Source organism: Canis lupus, chromosome 11 (genome assembly GCF_011100685.1).
Source record: "Canis lupus familiaris isolate Mischka breed German Shepherd chromosome 11, alternate assembly UU_Cfam_GSD_1.0, whole genome shotgun sequence".
NCBI lineage: Eukaryota > Metazoa > Chordata > Mammalia > Carnivora > Canidae > Canis > Canis lupus.
This window is the reverse complement of record NC_049232.1, coordinates 21498912-21516280: the sequence shown is the minus strand read 5'-3', so window position 1 is coordinate 21516280 and position 17369 is coordinate 21498912. Positions and strand designations below refer to the sequence as shown.

Here is a 17369-nt window from a genome sequence, read left to right as displayed (position 1 = left end):
GAGCACATGCAGCCTAACGTGACCAACGGGGATCCTTCCATTCTGTGAGGGTCCATGCAGCCTAGGCTGGGCTCCTAGTGTCACCCCAAACCAACCTCATGACCTTGAGCAACTTCTTAAACCACCTATCCTATTAGAAAACCAATATTGGCAGTACCCCCCTTCCAGTGGACTTGAAGAAAAAAGGGAATAATTCAAGTATATTTATTGGCCCAGGTTTGGCCCAGGGAGTGAGGTGGCTTCCCAGAAGTTCATTGAGAAGAAAGAGTGATGTCACTGATGTAGGACGCTGCCAGGACAGCTAACAGGTCTTAGCCAGAGTAACAGGCATATAAGTTTCAGGCAGAAGAGGGGGCAGTCCTGGTCTCCTTAGGTCAGGACAGGAAAACTGGCCCAGAATGGATGCTTGGCCCAGGGAAGGAAGACCTGTGGGATGCGTGATCAGTTCCCACTAACATCTCTAAGATGGTGAGGAAGGTGCTAGGGCAGCAGGAGCCATACGTTCAATAAGCAGAGAGGGCCAGGGTGTTCCCCAAAAAGAAATCAATTTGGACGGCTGAGATGGAACACCATGATAGCCATGACAGCAGCCCTGAAATGGAGTGAGCGATCATAAGAAGCAGTGAGTCCCCCATTTCTAGAGGCATACAAGCTCAAGCGGGACAGTGGTCAGCAATGCCACTAGCCAGACGAGGACAGCTGAACCCCATAACCTTGAAGATTCCTTCCAACTCTTAGACTGCTTTGTAAGGAGAAAGCCCACCCTAGGGTGGTTTCTATAGAAACCACCAAGTTGGGACTGTGCTACTCAGTAGGCCCTTTGCTGCACCCAGGAGATCACGTGGGAAGCAGATGACAAGAGGCGGGCTGCTGTGGGGATTTTATCTTGGGCACAGCCAGGCAAGGAGTCTCCTTCTCTCACCCTTGTCACGTGGGGCAGATTGATTTCCTTGCAGCTTCCGGTGCTGAGTACAGCCTGAATCCTACCCATCTCCCAGTATCAATACCGGTACCACCGTAGTGGGTGCTTGATGGACAGATGCTGGGTGGGCAGAGTGCTTTGTCTTCTGAGCCTGAGATGCCTCGGGCCTGTCTGAGATCTTAGCAAGGAGAGGTAATGTCCTGTTTGCAAAGACTGGTGTGTGTGTGTGTGTGTGTGTGTGTGCGCGCGCGCGTGTGTGTGTGTGTGTTGGGATGCACAGTTTTGTGCGTGCAAAAGCTCTTGGGGTCGGGCATCAGCTTTAAACTATATTTGGCCAGTGGTGGTGATTAATTCAAAATTAGGACAGGTCTGCCCATGTCTGTCTGAACATCCATGTGCATTACTTGGTGCTCTACTTAAATAAAGGCGGAGGTGGAGCTCCTCTTAATGCACTTGCCACCGCTTAATTAAATTACTTTGAGTGTTTTTCCCCTCCCTCGAACATGCCTCCAGCATCAACTCAATTGCATTTCTACTTTTCACAGTGAGGTTAGCAATTTGGGTTAATTGTGGGTGCAACTAGAGATTAATGGCCTCTTATTACCTCCCGGCAAACACTTGCTGCTCGTGGTCAAGTCAGCAGCCTGCAAACAGGCAGAGCCCTGTGCTGCCCAGAGACAAGCCCCGTGAGCCAGCCTCCCAGGATGCTCACCTGCCCAACATACACACGCGCGCACGCACGCCTGCCTCCCTCTGCCGTGGGCGAGGAGGGAGACCGAACAGCCTACTGGTGCACAGCACAGGCTCTGAGGGCAAAGGGACCTGGGTTGAAGCCTCGGCTCTGCGGCTTCTTAGGTGAGTGAGCTTGGAAAGGGCACTTGACTTCTCGAAGTCTCCGGGTCCTCCTGTGTGACATAGGGATGAATAATAGTGCCTGCCTCATGAAGTCAGTGTGAGGACTGAATGAGAAGACACATGTGATGGTCTTAGCACACGGTGTCTCACGCTATTATCACTCTCCTTCCCATCACTACTATTACTTATATTACTACCATCAGTATTATTATTGCTACTGCTGCTGAACGACATTCCCGGGCCCCTGCAGCCTGAGTCCCTAATAAGGAACGAGCAGCAGCCCCAGGAAGCTTCCCAGGCAGGGAGATACAACCCTGGGGTGTTCACATTCGGCCTGGGACACACTGACCAGCTGCCTCCAGCAAGGCCAGAGCAGACCTGGGAAAGCTGGTGAACTTCTCTGAGCCTGTGTGGGAGTGAGGGTGCTAATGTCCTCCTCCTGCGGGCATTTTCAGGTGAATGTGCTGTGTGAGGTGCCTAGCTCCGTGCCCAGCACCCAGCAGGTGTTCCTAAGTGGTGGCCCCACTCTGGAGTCAGTGATGACAGCTGCCCTAGGGGGAGGTCAGGCTGGAGACAAGTAGGCCCAAGGCATGCGGGTTCTTGGGCCATCTTTGAAGCAAGAATGGGTCAGGGGCAAATGGTGGGTATGTTGTTTCTAATGGCTGAGTAATATTCATATGTGTATATATATATATTCCATTATACATATATTCCATTATATATTTATATTCATATATACACACACACACACCACATCTTCTTTATCCATTCATCTTTCGATGGACACCGAGGCTCCTTCCACAGTTTGGCTACTGTGGACATTGCTGCTAGAAACATCGGGGTGCAGGTATCCCGGCGTTTCACTGCATCTGTATCTTTGGGGTAAATCCCCAGCAGCGCAATTGCTGGGTCATAGGGTAGTTCTATTTTTAACTCTTTGAAGGACCCTCCACACAGTTTTGCAGGTGACAGGCACTGAGGGGGGCACTTGACAGGATGAGCACTGGGTGTTATACTATATGTTGGCAAATCAAACTCCAATAAAAAATATATACAAAAAAAGAAAAGAATAGGTCAGGGGAGAACAGCCCCAGTGGGGAGTAGGGGACAGAGAGGTGACCCTGAAGGAACGAAGACTGGGGATGGGTGAGTTCTAGAGCTCCTCGGTGTGTGCACACACACACACACACACATACCCCGCCCACCGCAGCCACAGCTGGAACCCCCCAACCCCGCCGTAATTAGCACCTGGCACAGAAGGGCTGCATCCACAAAACCCAAGACAGGCAAATGAGAGAGCGCCAAGAGGTGTGAGCCTCCTTTCTTTGTCATTTGTACGAGACATCTTGATTGGCAACAAAATATTAATCACTTTTTCACTGCTCTCTTAATGAGAAGCTTTCATGGGCAACAAAATATTAATTTGTCTTGTCTTATCTGTTAAGAATTCTGTTAATGAATTCAGTCACAGAGCTATTACAGAATGCCATCCTAATGACACATGTAATTAAACTTTTCTGACTTGCAAACATCAAGGATGCCTCAAGCATCAGAATAATATTTGATCAGAAAGTAAATGTACCTCCCTAGCCCGGAGCCAAGTGTGAAGGAGCCTCTCGGATTCCCCACTGAGCAGTGTCACCGTCAGGAGCACTCATGAGCCACCCGACGTGTGCATGGCTGTCCAGATGGCATACAGGGGAGTCCTCCTCTGGATTCACCAAATGCTGGTGACTCGTAAGCCGTGAACCAGAGTGTAGAGCAAAGACACCCTCCCCAGCCCCAAGGGGTTTGAGGCATCCACAAGCACAGAATTATAATACAGTATGGCATATTCTAGGTTAGAAAGAGGGAGCCAGCTCTGGGGGCCAGAGGGAGAAGTTCTGGCCTCCAGCAACAGGGACAAGCAAGAGAGAGGTCTAAAGGGGCAAGGTGGGGCCAGAACCTGACAGGTTTTGAATGTTAACCTACAGGATCTTGGCCATTCCCTGTGAATGATGGGAACCATAGATTTTTAACTGGGGAGTGACATGGTCAGAAGTTTATCCTATAAGAGTCATAAGTCATCCTATGATGACTAAGACTACATGTGTAACCGAGGAGAACCCCAAATACTGTCAGGCCCCAAAACGAAAGGAGCCTGCTGGGTTCCCTAGTGGCTAGTGGCTTTGAACCGGGAGCAGCACCCCAGGCTGTGTAGGGCTCCGGGCTCAGCGCAGTGCCCTCCACTTCTTAAGGCTGCCAGCAAGCCCCTGGTGTGCCTCAGCCAACCCTTTGCAGGAGGCCTGAGCCTCACTACAGCCCAGGGCCTGATGATGGACGGACGGACAGATGGGCCCTTGGCTGCATCTGGGAAAACAATTCCTCCCCCTCCCCACCCCCAAGATAGACCAGCACTGGGACCAAGAGCCCTCAGAGATGGGGAGCAGCCTCTAGGCAAGGGAGCCCTGGATTATGGCTCCTCCTTCTGTCTGTTTGATGAGGAATCAATAGTTTCTATCCAAGGACACATTCCCCAGAGCTAACGAGAAATGACCTGTAATTTACTTCCTGGCCAAGCTGGTTTCTTTACTAAAGCCGTCGTGGGTCCCGGGGCCTTCAGACCTGGCCGTGGGGCCCCCCACCTCACCTGCAGGGGCCCGCGGCCCACTGCCCCACCTCAGAAGCTAAGGGATGTGGAGGAGGCCTTGGGCCAGAGCTGGAGCTCCAAGGTGTGTCCAGGAGCGTGCCGTGCTGGCGTGGCAGAGGACCGGCCCCCGCCCCCAGGCCCTCCTGTGTGAGCCTGCGGTCTGCTCACCCCGCCTGTGGCCCTGCTCTGCTCACACAACATGTTGTCATATAGGGGAAGAGCGCTCCATCACTCTCAGGGGCCACACCCAGAGCCCCTGGGGGAAGCCTGTCATCAGGAAGCCCTGTGCCCCCAGGAGGCAGTAAGATGCCTGCCCCAAGCCGACAGGAGACCAAAGAGGTTAGCCTTTGAGGACTCTCCAGGATATGAGGTCATACAGTCCTGTGATAGGACAGGGATCTATGGGACATGAGAATCCCACAGAGAAATGAGGAACGCCCCTGATCCCACCGGGCCCCTGGCTTTTGCACCTGGGCCACAGAGCCTTGGCCTTCCCCAGCAAGCCGCCCCGGCAGACCCTGTCTCCTGAAGGCTCACAGCCAGGCTTGGGGGCCTGTCTCAGGGGCAGATCCACACACCCCTTCCCCTTCCCTGCCCTCCATACTAAGTATTCTGGGGGTTGAGAGGGAAGACTGACTCAGTTTCTGCAGGGACTGAATGTGCAAACCCATTTTGGGCCTCAGCCTGCTGCCCAGACCATTCAGCAACCACTCAGGGTGAAGTGAAGTGACGTCCCCAAAGCTAGTCTGCACATCCTTCCTCAACAGTATCACCTGCCCTCTCCTCATAACTGTCTTCCTCCTGATCCCTTATGACCCTCAGGGACAAGGGACCTGCCCGTGAGGACATCCCCAATGACAGATCAAGCTGAGGTGCTGAACCCTTGCTAGGGTCAATGCAGGAGTTCTAACCCGTGTCCAGGGGCCAGGTGTAATGCCAGTCTCTTCACAAGCAGCATGCCATCTACCTCTTGGCACAACTCCATGAAGCAAAGGGGATAAAGTAATTCTGAGAGCCTCAGAACTTGCTGGGGCTGCAGTCAATCTTGCTCTGGGGACATGACCCCCAGCACCCAGCCTTGCCAAGGCTTCACCGTGGGGCCAGCTGGCCCTTCCTCCCCCGCTATGGTGCCCAGGCCCCCACGGGACGTGTCCACTCTGGGGGTGGCCCCACAGGGACCACGCTGCAGGGTTTCATTAGCCCTCTGGCCTCTGTCCCAGCAAAAGCAGAAGGCAGGAGGCTCTGAGCATGGCACAGGGAACTGCCTGGCCAGGACAGTCTCAGGGAGAGGAAACATTTTTCCATTGTATTCGTCTTTTTAAAAAGGGAGTCTATAACAAACCCAGTATATCTCCGATGACTTGAAAGAGCTACTCTTTTCTGTCGGGTTTTTTCCTTCACCAAATCTTGCTATTTGGGGCTTTCAGATGTCAGTAGGCGGAGAACAGTGATAAAAGCAGAAAAACAAAACCCATTAGAACAAAGTATTTGTGGTAGTGTTTGAAGGATGTGTTAAAAGGTTCACTTTTTTTCCCATGCCTAAATGGTATAAAACGAGGAACAAATAACTCTAATGAAGCATATGCTCTCAGCCAGCTCCACTTTGGAAGTGAGTTTATTAAAAAGACCAAAAGAGAATGATTTAGGAGCTCATGACTCATTTAATTTTTTATTGTCTTTATATGAACCAGTCATGAATCCATTGTAAAAAGATGAGAGGCGTTTGATTAGCATGGAGAGCTGTTTGCAACACGATAGACAGGTTGTAGGTTCTGCATTAAAATAATCTCATTAAATGCTTGGGTACATTTTGTTTTAAAATCTTGGAAAACACTATACTTGAGGCACTCAAAGGCTTTGGCCAATTCTTTCCAGCTTACATCAGAAACCCTGGTTGCAGACGAACATCTGGCTCAAGCCACTAGGAATATTGGCCAGAGCTCCACAAGAGACAGGCGCAGAGCCGGGATCCTGCAGACCGTAGAACTCACTGAGGGCTCTCTCCCATCAGGTGCCTCTACTGGGCCTTTGCTTTCTCAGTGGTCTCTTTGGGGTCACCCCTCTTCTCTCATAGTCCTGACTTCAAAGCTTCACTTGTGCTCAGTGATCACATTGGGCCCCATGTCAAAGGCATAGGGTCCCTCAGGGAAGTTCTGAGCTAGCTTCTAGACCCTAGGTGCAGAGTCCCAAGTGCCTGCCCTGTCTCAGCTGTCCTCCCCATCCCCACTCAAGGGAGCTCACATTCAGCCCACTGGCAGGCTTTATTAACTGCAACTGGTAGTACAATAAGCAGCCTCATTACACACCTGCTTGCACACTTGTGTAAATGGGTCTATAAGATAAGTTCTTAGAAGTAGAATGACTACATCCAAGGGTGAGCACGATTTCAGTTTGATTGAAATCACCAAATCTCCCTCGAAAACAAGCTGTCCCAGTTTATACTCCATCCAACAGTATCCAGGCATACCTTGGAGATATTGTGGGTTTGGTTCCAACCACTGCAAAAATGTGACTATCCAATAAAGCAAATATTGTGATAAAGGGAGCCAAATGAATTTTTTGGTACATATAAAAGTTATGTTTATGCCGTATGGTCTCTTAAGTATGCCATAACATATGTCTAAAAAAAGTAACTACTTAATTAAAAAATACTTTCTTGTTGGAAAAAAAGACCATCATCTGAGCTTTCGATGAGTGGCAATCACTGATCACAGATCAGCATAACAAATATAAGAGTGGAAGAGTTTGAAATATTGCAAGAATTACCAAAGGTGATAGAGACATGAAATGAGCAAATACTGTCAGGAAAGTGGCGCTGACTTGTTCTATACACATTGCCACAAACCTTTAATTGGTTAAAAAAAAAAAAAAAAGAAATAAAGAAAGAGTATCTATAAAGGGTGACAAAACGAAGTATGCCTGTATAAGAATTTCAAACATGTATGAGGAGAAAATTCCTGTTTGCAGGTCTTCTTGGTCCCTGAAATGAGCCATGAAAGGAAATTTAATCAAATGTTCCCTGGAGTGTTTCAAGGACAGCAAGAATGCCAGTTGGCTATCAGGGCTCTGAGTGTGGTTCAGGTCAGAGGAGCTGATAGGGCCTTCTCAGAGTAGAGATTCCTGATCGAGCATCCGCCTGGGAGTGTTGCATGTTGCCCAGGTGAAGGTGGCAGGTTAGAGGTGGTCTGGAGCTTCAGGTGATCTCTGCATTGCCTTGTGTCACCTGAGTCCCTCCCTGCCCCAGCTGAGCATTCCAGGCTGATGAGCTAAGGACCCAAGGCCCAAAACTCCCTAGAGGGCCCCACAAGCTACCACTCATCCTGGGGTCCCGGAGTCAAGAGGTGTCTGCCCTCTGGCCTCTGAGGGTGGATAAGCTGAGGGCTCAGAGCGGTGACTCTGACATGAGCTCTCTGGGGCAAGTACCTAGGCACCTGTGTGCACCTGGACATTCACATTTGCCCCCAGGCCTAATGCTCAGCATCCACACAGCCAGGTCAGAATCCCCCTGATTGAACTGTAGAACCCGGTACAAAGTTAGAAACAGCAGTCCACACAAGACCTCTCTCACTCTGGCATCAATTACAAGAGTGGAAAGTACTCAAAACTACCTTCAGGTTAAGTAATTTGCCAGAAGGACTCAACTCACATTTACGGTTTATTACAGGGGATAAGTGTAGGTTACAATCAGTCAAGGGAATGCCTAAGATATTCACCCAGGTCTTTCCCTCCTGGACACTCTCAACAGTGTGCAATCTCTAGAACCTCTGCTCAGCTCACAAACTCCAGGACATGTCCTCTGGGAGGCCTTGAATCTCAGCCTGAGCATCGGGATGTTAGTGATTCAAGGGTGCCCTAGGAAATTCCTGGTACTGCTTTCCTACAAAGCCCCGTCCTCTCTGCTACTCCAGCTCTCAAATTCCAGCTATCTCAAGGGCCCTGTATTCTGACTTCTTTTCCCCTTGTTGTAGTTCCCTGGGTGCTGGTTCTGTGTGCAGTTCTAACAGAGAGCTGGAATGAGTGTGGCCATCATCTCATGTTTTCCTTTTCTCAGAGATCAGAGACTGTGCTTAAAAATGTTGTGTCCTATATTTACTCTATTTTTAGAGTTAGGCTGGGTGTAAGCCTGAAATCTGTTTCTCTGTTTTACCCAGAATGTGAGCTCCTTTATTCTTTGTACATTACTGCTTATGTGGAAGCATCTGTTGATATCATAGACTGAATATTTGTATCCCAGCAAAATTCATATGTTTATGCCTAGCCCCCATTGGAAGGGTATCTATCTGGTGGTGGGACTTTGGGGAGGTGATTAGGTCATGACAGTAGAAGCCTCATCAATGGGATTAGTGCCTTTAAGAAAGGGAGAGTCCTGGCCTCTTCCAGCACATGTAGCTATAGCAAAAAGACAGCCTTCTGAGAACCAGGAAGCAGGCTCTCACCAGACTCCAAATCTGCCAACACCTTGGTCTTGGACTTGTAGCCTCCAGAACTATGAGAAGTAAATTTCTGTGGTTTATAAACAAACAAAAGATCAGCCAAGGGAAGAAGCCCCATGGCACAGAACCCAGGGGGGTCCAGACGCAGAGCTTCCGTTGTTCTCTCCTGGTGCGTCATGGTGCAGTCTTTGTCCTTTCCCTGCACCAATATATAACCACACACATGAGGTACTGCCAGCCAGGGACGCTCACCCAAACCTGGTGTCCAGAGCTCCCACTAGAGCTTGATTATGTACTACTCACATGGATGACCTCTAGCCCCTGGCGCCTGAGGAGACACAACTGGTACTGCACGGGGCAGAGCCCCCATCATAAATCATATATTTGACAGTCTGATGGCCAAAGCCTCCAGGCAAACGAAGGCCAGGCGTCACTCTGGATAACGTTACTTCTTCACTACCCTTCGCTTTAGGGCTCCCCGAGAGCCAGCACCGTCGGCTGACACACCTCCATTCGTTCAGCAATACCAACTGAACTGCACGCTGGGGACAATATGGTAGTACACAGAGAGAGGAGGTGCCTCCTCTTTGGCACTCACAGTCATGAGGGAGAATGATCATATTAACCTGAGTCAGCCAGTGACCCCAGACTCCCTGCAGTCCTGGGGAAGCCAGGAGCCCTCCCCACAGTGACTTCTCTCACACCTGTGACTCCCTGGCCTGGGCCTGGGAATGAGCAAGAGAAATGACCGACTTCGGGTTGCTCCAATGAACCCTAGATGTTCAGCAGCTCCTTAGGGATTACTTCAAGTTGCAGGGACTTCTTACAAGGACTGTGAGCAGGTACATGCAGAGTGGCAAGTATGTCCTTTAAGGGTCTGAAAGGAAGTGGCCAGAGCACGAGAACCCCAGTGTGGGGTTAAGCTATAGAGCCATGAGGTGGGGGCTAGGGGTGCTGTGAGCGCATACCATGCATGCTTACGTGTACTATATGTGTTCACGTGGATGTTTGTGTGTGCCCACCCGGGATGCAGCTCGTCCTTGCTTGGTCTGGATATCGGACATGTGAGGTGCAGACATTTCTGAGGCCAGCCATCATCCAGGGGCTGCATATTGTTCAGTGTTTGGGCTTTCCTGTTAAAATGTTTATGCAGGAGGGATACTAGGGTTAGTGAATTCTAGGGGCTGGAATCAAACCAGCATGGGGAAAAGACCCTCTCCTAGACTCCATCCTCCCCAAAGAGAGCCAGGGCAGAGGGCTCCTGAGAAGCACTGCTCCTGAGAAGGGCTGAGTCAGAAAAGCTCAGCATAAATGATTCTAAACTGAGTGTTAACTTGTACCATTGGCAGTATCATTAACCTAAACTCTACAATCACCCTGGAGTCCTTGCATTGAACATTTAGTCACTAAATATTCAGCATTGATGGTTCATTTTAATATTACTTAAGACTTGAGTCACATGTATCACTATGACAACATCCCCCATCTTGCCTCTGCTTAAATATTGTTTAATACTTAAGTCTCATTTAATTACTTGCTTTATTAAGGGCAGATCCTTACAAAAGAGCTTTTTAAAAGACAAAAACTATGCCTTTTAGTAAAATTGTCTCTTTCCCAAAGACAGATGTGCATCAGTACAAAGAATGGTCTAATATGGCATCTGTTTATTTCTGGAAGGAACCTTGATTTTGCTAATATATTTCTAAGCATCAGAACAACAACAAAAAAGCCATCCATAAAAAGACAATTACAGAGATGCAATCAAGCATTGATAGCAGCATTCAGACACATCTCAAAGAACATTCAGGAGAGGAAGGATTACAGGTTTAGTCTTATGTAGCTTCTTATAAATCAATTTTAAAGTAATTTCCTCACATCCAATGAGGGAAATTTGATTTCAGTAGCCAGTATTCATGTTCCAGAAAACAATATGCACTTTGTTCTATAATTATATGATGCCTATTGTTTTAGCCCAGAGACATTATTTTATTTATTCCCACAGTCAGCTTCTCCCCAGAGCCTAAGCCATAGGCTGGTAACAAGTTAGGTGCTCAAAGGAGACCCGTAATGCATCCAGCATCCCCTAGTGCCCTTGAAGAATGGACGCACACCCCTTAGCACCTGAGTGATCACCCAGGAGTTATGCTCCTGCCGCCAGCAGCAATGAGGAAAAGTAGACAGAGAGGTTAAATGACTTTGCTAGGGGCTCCCCAAAAGTCATCAGCTGAGTCTGAGATCACATGCAAGGGCTTTTCCATCTCTGCCTGCTGCTCAGAGTGGAGTCTTCTCTTTGGCCAATCCCAGCATGCACCAGCCTGAGGAATGAAGCATGGAAAAAGAGACGGGGTTGGGAAACAGGGGCACCGTTCTTGGGATCAGTTCTCTGCCTCCCTGCCAACCACCTCATTTTGACCCCATATCGCTGGCAATGTTCAGGTGGATGGGAAGGCAGGAGGCAGGTGCCTCTGTTGTCAAACCCAAAGAACCAGAACACAGTCCCTGCAGATCGGATCTTGTGTGATCTGATCCATTCACAGAGTATCTGCTGACGGCCCATGAGGAGGTAGGCCCTCCCAGGCACTGGGGACGTGGCAGTGAGCACTATGCAGCACCACAATCCCTGCCTTCCCTGGGGAGCTCCTGTCCTAGTGGGGCGGGGGGGGGGGGGGGGGGGGGGGGGGGGCAGTTACAAATGGTATGCGAAGTGGCAGTAAGTGCCCCAAAATGAGACGTGAGAGGTAGGGGTTACAGATAGGGCAGGCAGATGACATTTGAGCCTGGGTGCAAACCAGACTGACAGCCTTTGGGGAGGAGGGCACAGGATGCCTGGCTCGTGAGCAACAGCAAGGAGCCACAGCGCTGGAGCGGAATGAGCCGGGAGAGTGGAAGGAGTGGGGATACAATGAGACCCTCTAGGGCTGTGACTCGGGGTGCAGGGGTAGGGTCTGGCCGCTGCGTGGAGGACAGAGCGAAGGGGCAGGGGAGGGGGTCCCCACCGTCCCCTAGATAAGAAGATGGAGCCTTGGCCCACCGGTCACAGTGAGGTCATCAGACAAGATCAGATCCTGAATACGCTGTGAAGGAGAGCTCTGCTTCCTCACCCCATGGGCCTGGGCTTTTGTTTCGTTTTCTGGCTTGGGTTTTGTTTTCTTTCCTGAGGATCATCCAAGGCAAATCCATATGAAGCTTCCTAGCTCATGGCTAGCTCGGAAGCCTGGGAGCTGGTGTTCTGACCCTTGATCGGTGCGGACCGCGGCCTTGGCGCACCTCTCAGCCTGAGCAACGTGCGGGCCCGTGACCACGTGACCTCAGCGAGGAGGCAACCGGAGCGAGGGGCCGCCAGAACCCTCGCCGGGCTTCGGGGCTTCGGGGCCTCGGGCGAGGATGGGCTGTGGGCGCGACGCCCGGGGAGGCAGTCGAGGGAATGTGCCAGGGCGCCCCCCGCTAGCGGTTCTGGGATTGCTCCTGGGGATGGAGTCGGCCCTGGAACCACCCAGGTGAGGTATAGAGGGGTCCCCGAAGCGGGAACCGCACCCAACTTCCCTGCCCTATTCTCGACACGCCACCTCGCCACAGGGAGCCTTGGAGCCTCCAAGCCAAATCTATTTTCCGCCACACTTAGGTTTTGACACACAAACAGCTTAGACCAGAAATATGTCAGCCCAGAATTGACTAACCATTAACTTTTCATAAGCAACTCAGGTATGAACCCTTTATGACTCTGTTATGACACAGGACAAATCAGCTATCTGGTGTTTTATTTTTATTATCGAAGCTTCCACAGAGTGATAGGAATGGGGCTTTTTTAAACAGAGCAATGCTTCAGAGAAAAGCCGCTGGGCTCTGGCAGCCTCTGCAATACTTTACTCTGGTGGGAGTGCGTCGTGTGGCTTTTTCCTGATAATGAAAGCGGGCTGCGTGCATCTGCGCTCCACCTTGGCCTGCAACACCACCGCCACCACCCCCGCGCCCTCCCCAAGCTTCTCTCTGGGCCCGCGCTCCCTCACCGGGCTAATTAGCCAAAAAGCATCTTCAAAGGACTCAAGATGGTGGCAGTGAGGCCCTTCAGGATGTGAGCAAGGCAGAGGGTCAGGGAGCTGCTCCATGGCAGCTCTGGCACAGCTCTTGTGCCACGGTGACTGGTGGCCTTCCCTCCCTCCCGCCACCAGATGGCTTCTGTGGAGAAGGGCACAGGGAATGGTAAGAGGGGTGGTTTGGTGTTGGCTCCGGGGGGTCAAGAGGAGTTTTGCGCGTCCTGTTAATAATAACCAGTGATACCCCTACGTATGTCATGCTCCCCTCGCTGGGAAAGTATTCACGTGTGTTCTCTTGCCAGATCTCCTCAGCACCCCATGAGGCAGGCAGGTACATGGACTGTCCGCCACTTGCTGGTGGAGGAACCAGAGCCCAGAGGGACAAGGGGACATTTGGTCAGTGACAGAGTTCAACTAAAATCTGAGTCTCCGGAGTCCCACGCCAGGCTTCCCCTCACCCTCAGCCAGCGTGGCTGGCAGTGCACCGCCCTGTTTCTCACCAGGAAGCCAGGACCTCCTCTGTCCCTGTCGGCTCTGGGCACCACCCCTCAAAGATGTCAAGGAGCTAGCTAACCCCAAACCTGATGAGGAGCCTCCCGGAAACACAGGGTAATGCCACTCTCCAGCATGTCTGCAGGGGGCACCTGGCCAGGGCCCACGCCATGTGCAGGTCTGCAAGAGCACATGCACCTGACCGGAAAGGCCCTGGGGCAGTGCTGCTCAGCCGGGGGGCTTATCAGGGCACTCTGACCCCCGGCTTCCGCCCCCCTCAACTCTTTCCCTTCTCTGGCTATTTTGTTTGCCTTCATTTTCCTCAGAGTTCTGTTTCCCTTCGTGGGTTATCCAGGTCTCTGCAAGCCACTTAGAATTGTTTTGGGATGAAGATAGATTTGACCCAGTGGTAGGCCATCTACGCCCGCAGGCCCAATCTGTCCCACCACTTATTCTTTTAAATAAATTTCACTGGGAGCGCCTGAGCGGCTCAGTGAGTTAAGCGTCTGACCCTTGGTGTTGGCTCAGGTCGTGATCAGGGTAGTGAGATCCAGTCTCTCCTTTGGCTCTGGCTCAGCCCCAAGTCTACTTGGATCTCTCTCTCTCTCTCTCTCTCTCTCTCTCTCTCTCTCTCTCTCCCCCTCTCCCCCCCCCCTCTCCCTACCCCCCCCCCCCACGCCATTTGGTCATGAGCTCGCTCTCTCTAATAAATAAATCTTAAAAATAAATAAATCTCATTGGAGCTTATGGATGCTCATTAATTTATGTATTATTATGGTTATCTATGTGGTTCAAGGCAGAGTTAAATAGCAGAAACCCTATGGCCCATGAGGCCAAAAATATTTGCTATCTGTCCCTTTAGGGAAAAAAATTCTTGTTTTAATTCCAGTTAGTTAACACAGTGTTGTATTAGTTTGAGGTGTACGGTATTGTGAGTTGGTACTTCCATACATCACCTGGTGCTTGTCACCGTGTGCTCCTTCATCCCCAACACCTATTTCTCCCATCCACCCACTCCCCTCTCCTTGGTAATCATCCGTTTGTCTTCTGTAGTTAAAAGTCTGTTTCTTGGTTTGCCTCTTTTCTTATTTTTTTCCTACACTTTTTTGTTTAGTTTCTTAAATTCCACATGAGTGAAATCATATGGTATTTGTCTTTCTCTGACTTATTTCACCTAGCATTCTACTCTAGTTCCATCCATGTTGTTCCAAATGGCAAGATTTCATTCTTTTTTTATTGCTGAATAATATTCCCTTGTATATGTAGCACATCTTTAGCCATTCATCAGTCAGTGGACACTTAGGCTGCTTCCAGAACTTAGCTATAGTAAATAATGCTGCAGTACACACAGGAGTGCATGTATCCCTTTGCATTAGTGTTCCTGTGTTCTTTGGGTAGATACCCTGTAGTATGGTTACTGGATCCCCATCACCTGTTTCATTCATCCCCCCAGGCTCCTCCCCTCTAGTAACCATCAATTTGTTCTGTGGAGTTAAGAGTCTGTTTCTTGGTTTGCTTTTTTCTCTTTATTTTCCCCTTTGCTAATTTGGTTTGTTTCTTAAATTCCACATGAGTGAGATCATATGGTATCAGTCTTGTTCTGATGTACCTCACTCAGCCTTCTACTCTAGATCCATCCTTACTGTTGAAAATGGCAAATTTCATTCTTCTTTGATGGCTGAATAAAATACCCCATTGTGTCTGTATACCACATCTTCTTTATCCATTCATTTGTTGACGGATACTTGGGCTGTTTCCATAGTTTGGCTATTGTGGACATTGCTGCTATAAACATAGGGGTGTGTGTATTACTTTCATTTCATAGTTTTATATTCTTTGGGTAAATACCTAGTAGTGCAACTGCTGGGTCTGCAGGTAGTTCCTAGTTTTAAGTTTTTGAGGAATCTCCATACTGTTTTCCAAAGTAGCTATACCAGTCTACATTCCTACCAACAGTGCATGAGGATTTTTCTCCACATCCTTACCAACACCTGTTGTTTCTTGTGTTGTTGATTTTTAGTCATTCTGACAGGTGTGAGGTGATATCTCATTATGGCTTTGATTTGCATTTCCCTGATAAGTGATGAGCATCTTTTCATGTGTCTGTTAGCCATCTGTATGTCTTCTTTGGAGAAATGTCTGTTCATGTTTTCTGCCCATTTTTTCTGCCCATTTTTTAATTAGATTATTTGGTTTTTAGGTGTTGAGTTTTATAAAAAAAAAAAAAAAAAAAAAGCTTGCCAGCCCTACACAAGGCCATCCTGCAGAGCTTCTCAGCAGGTGGATAAGAACCCCCAGGAAACCTGCCAAGCAGGCTCAGGATTAGTAGGAGGAAGAGGTGAGCTCCAATCTTAAAAAGTGAGAGCAGCAAGCAGGGAAGGTGTTCCAGCCTGGCCACAGAGGTGAATGAGGCCTTAAGTGGATATACAAGTTCCAGGCAGACAATAAGGAAGACCAATGAAGTTCCTGTTGCCCAGGCCGGCACAGCCCTGCAGGCAGCTCTGGCTGAGCAAGGGGGCTCAGCTGCAGGGTTTGTTTTCCTGCAAAAGCAGGACAACTGGCTCTCCTTCCCAGCCTACTTAGTAGAGAGGCCAACCTCGTTGTCTTCCTCACCCTGTGCAGGACTTCGGAGAGGACAACTCCCTCTACATCACCAAGGTGACCACCGTCCACATGGGCAACTACACCTGCCACGCCTCCGGCCATGATGAGCTCTTCCAGACCCACGTCCTGCAGGTGAATGGTTAGTAAATGGCTCCATGCATGTCGTCCCCTCAAAGCGTTCCCAAAATGCTGCTCACAGCAACCCTTCCCACTTCTATATTCTATCTGAAAAATGTGTCTGAGTCCAATAAAACCCATCTCTCTCAGAAGTAAAGGGAGCAGTGGAGAAAGGGCAAAACCAGCCAACTAGTTTCTCTGGCTTCACCCAGAAGCCACCTCTGATGAAGTGATAGTGGTGCGGGGGGTGAGTCATTTGGGCTAGTCATGTTCAGCAGCTGAGGCTCTAGCAGAACCCTGTAGAATGTGCCCTGCCCATGCCACAGTGACAGCCAGCAGCTGTGCTCTTGGACCCTGTGAGTAGCAGACGCTAAAAGACACCACTGCTCTTCTGGGTGCTATGCACCCATATCACTTGGCCAGGGAGGCAGGACTTCCTCCAGCAGGGGCTGGTTCCCATCTCCCTCCCCAAAAGGCTCACCAAGCCTCCACTTGGCCCGCTAAGACAGAACCTGAACAGGCTCAGGAGGTTTTCGTTGCTTCTCAGGGACCCCTGAGTTGCCAGGACTCCTAGAGGCTGGGAATAATAAACCCCTCCTGATGACAACTCCTGATGACAACACCAACGATTAAAATAGTGTTTTCTAAGCACTTACTCTAGCCAATCCCTGTGCTAACACATCACATGCACTTTGCTAGTCAGTATGTCGTTTCAACTCAGGTTATGGAGAAATCTCTAGGTAAGGCCATTGGTCTGGAGTCACACCACTGGTGGGTGTCTTCCTAGACCTGGGACTGTGCTTTGACCTCTGCATCACACTGCTGACTGGCCCATCCTGGCCTCTCCAGCCCTCAGAACAAATAAGCCATCACAATGCAAAGCAGATCAACACCCGAGAGAAGTTAGACTCGCCCAGCCAGGCTTGGGCCAGCAGCTGTGCTCTTGGACGCCTAGCACTAAGCAGGGTGTTCTTGTGTCAGTGTGGAAACTTCAAGTCAGCCCTAGAGCATCTGTGCCAGCTGGTGCTCAGGGCTTCTGCTCTGAGATAAAGTGAGCAAGGTGTTAAGAATAATTACATAATGAGGCTCAATTTCACTTAACTCTGGAACCAGGGTAACAAGCCATTAAGGACACCTGGGTGAGCTCAGCTGGAGTCTACATTTACCCTACAGGATGTTTGAGGGATTTTTATAGCCATACACAGCTAACCCATATCTTCGTATTTCCCTTGACCTGGGACGTATTTAATTGGGGTTTTGTAGCTGTGCTCACAGGCTTGAAT

At 49.8% G+C, this 17369-nt stretch overlaps 1 protein-coding gene across 4 annotated transcripts in view; it reads left to right on the top strand.

Moving 5' to 3' along the window:
* The window catches only part of FSTL4 (follistatin like 4), a 393315-nt gene that overhangs the window by 337536 nt on the left and 38410 nt on the right, over nucleotides 1–17369 (top strand). For all 4 annotated transcript variants that reach the window (XM_038552156.1, XM_038552155.1, XM_038552153.1 and 1 more), the window contains one exon: nucleotides 15988–16108. In XM_038552156.1, the coding sequence (XP_038408084.1) occupies nucleotides 15988–16108 (121 nt within the window). The remainder of the gene's footprint in view (nucleotides 1–15987; nucleotides 16109–17369) is intronic.